This window comes from Oryzias melastigma, linkage group LG15 (genome assembly GCF_002922805.2).
Source record: "Oryzias melastigma strain HK-1 linkage group LG15, ASM292280v2, whole genome shotgun sequence".
Taxonomy (NCBI): Eukaryota; Metazoa; Chordata; class Actinopteri; order Beloniformes; family Adrianichthyidae; genus Oryzias; species Oryzias melastigma.
In genome coordinates this window covers 15,621,873-15,624,022 of record NC_050526.1, presented here as the reverse complement: position 1 = coordinate 15,624,022, position 2,150 = coordinate 15,621,873, and the positions used below count along the sequence as shown (strand labels likewise).

At 45.1% G+C, this 2,150-nt stretch overlaps 1 protein-coding gene across 1 annotated transcript in view; it reads right to left on the bottom strand.

Moving 5' to 3' along the window:
- LOC112161969 (protein FAM161A) overlaps positions 1–2,150 on the bottom strand; it is a 5,730-nt gene that overhangs the window by 2,444 nt on the left and 1,136 nt on the right. Inside the window, exon 2 of the mRNA XM_024297545.2 lies at positions 493–758. Within this exon, the coding sequence (XP_024153313.1) occupies positions 493–758 (266 nt within the window). The remainder of the gene's footprint in view (positions 1–492; positions 759–2,150) is intronic.

The following is a 2,150-nucleotide window of genomic DNA, read 5'->3' as shown; positions in this document are numbered from 1 at the left end:
CAAGCTCGCTAACAGAGCTTACTAGCATGCTAAAGGAGAGCTTGCTACAAAGGAGCTCGCTAGAATGCTAAAGCAGACCTTACTAGCATGCTAAAGCATAGCTTGCTATATAGGAGCTCGCTGGCATGCTAAAGCGAAGCTCGCTAGCATGCTACAAAGGAGCTCGCTAGCATGCTACAGTGGAGCTTGCTAGCATGCTAAAGCAGACATTACTAGCATGCTAAAGCAGAGCTTGCTACATAGGAGTTCGCTAGCATGCCACATAAGAGCTTGCTAGCATGCTACAGTGGAGCTCGCTAGCATGCTACATAGGCGTTCGCTGGCATGCTAAAGCGGAGCTTGCTAGCATGCTAAAGGAGCTCACTTGCTGGCTGGGTGAGGAGGTAAAGGAAGACAGAAGGAGCGTCGAGGCTCCTGTAGCTCCTTCAGCGCGGTGAGAACCACATGAGATGAAAATGCTGGTTCAGGATTGTACGTTGATCCTCGTCTCACCTGAATGATGATCCTCCGTCCCGGTTCCTCCCTCTCCAGGCCCCCCCGTCCTCCTCCTCGTGTCTGGCTCTGGCCTGGCTGATGTACATCTTCTCCAGCTCGGCCATGTTCCTCAGGTGGGTGCTCTTCAGCTCCTCCAGCCTCCTGTAGTACTCCTGGTTGGAGAAGTAGACGTCCTGCTCCCTCTGGAGGCCGTGGATCTCCAGAGACACGGAGCTGCGGACGTTTCTTCTCTCCTCGCTGCTGTCGGAGTCCACGTCACACTCCTGCAAAGACACGGCAGCTGATTTCATCCTGCAGGAGGAGGATTATTATCATCTGATGTTTTCTGATAAACTTTCTAAAAGGGAAATTTTGTGTGTGATTTTATATTGTGATTATTTCCAGATAATAAATGTCCTGGGGGTCAAACTCGATCACACATGGGACCAAAATCCATAACACACCTTAGATCGTGGGCTGAACTGGGTAAACATTTATTAAACACTAAAACTACATTTTTTAAGCTTGAAAACCATTTAACACATTATGAACTAGATATATATATTACCTGTGATAATGCTGGTATGAATGCTGACCCTTTGACACATGTGTCGTAACTAAAATAAAAATCCCAGTTAATTACATTTTTTTAAATCAAATGTTTTTTCCTGGTTTATAATTACTTAGTTTAATTTTTAAAGTCCATTTGCTGTCCTATTTTTCAGTCATGGCCAACATAACTGTGACAAATTTGGAGATGAAGAACAATTTCATGCTGGAACCTCCATTTTACAAAATATTTATAAAATATTGTCTTCTTGTCTTTTTATTTACAGTTTTTGTGCGACATGATGGAACCACGAGATCCTAAAAACTGAGTTATGAATGTGCAGTTTGTTCATGTTCTGAATCAAATCTGCTGCCAAAAAAGCTGGAATAGAGCAGATTACTTTGTCTTCTTGTTGAAAATCACAGAAAAACAACAAAAAACCCAAAAACTTTAGAGTCCGTCTGACATGCTACGTCAGCTCCAGCTACAGCAAAGAAGCCAAATTGCCATCCGGTGTTTGGCAGCAGTATTACATCCATGAATGCACAGCGATCACAATATGCTTTCCAAAAACCTTAAAATTATCCCAAATTCCAGAAATGATTTTTCCTTTCAATGCCTGACTGTCTCTCTCCGCCTTCTGAACGTTCGGCGTCCCTCATCCGCCTGTTCTCACCTGGACCGACGCTCTGGAACAGAGTGACCTCCGACCAGCGTCAGCGTTTAGATTGTGGGGTTCAAACATCCATAGTCCGAGTTCATCCTGAGAACGCCACACGTCATTGACCCAGAGCTGGACCGCCAAAGATCATGGACTTATTTAAGTTGTCCCTTTCGGGGTCACGGAGGTGCTGGAGATCGGCCACTTTATGCTGAAGGGAGGACACACTCGGACAGGTCGCCAGTCTGTCGCAGGGCCTCAATCATACATAGGGACAAATGAGAGTCACCGATGTACCTATGGAGTCTTCTCACATTCCTTATTTCTGTCCTTACTGAAGTGGATTCAGGGGGAGGGACATTCAGGTCACGAGTCTGAAGTTAAGCCGTTTAAATGACCGTCTCTGTAAAACCACAGCAACAAATCCAATAACGAAAGTGTCGTTATTCTGTCTGAAGCTTCATC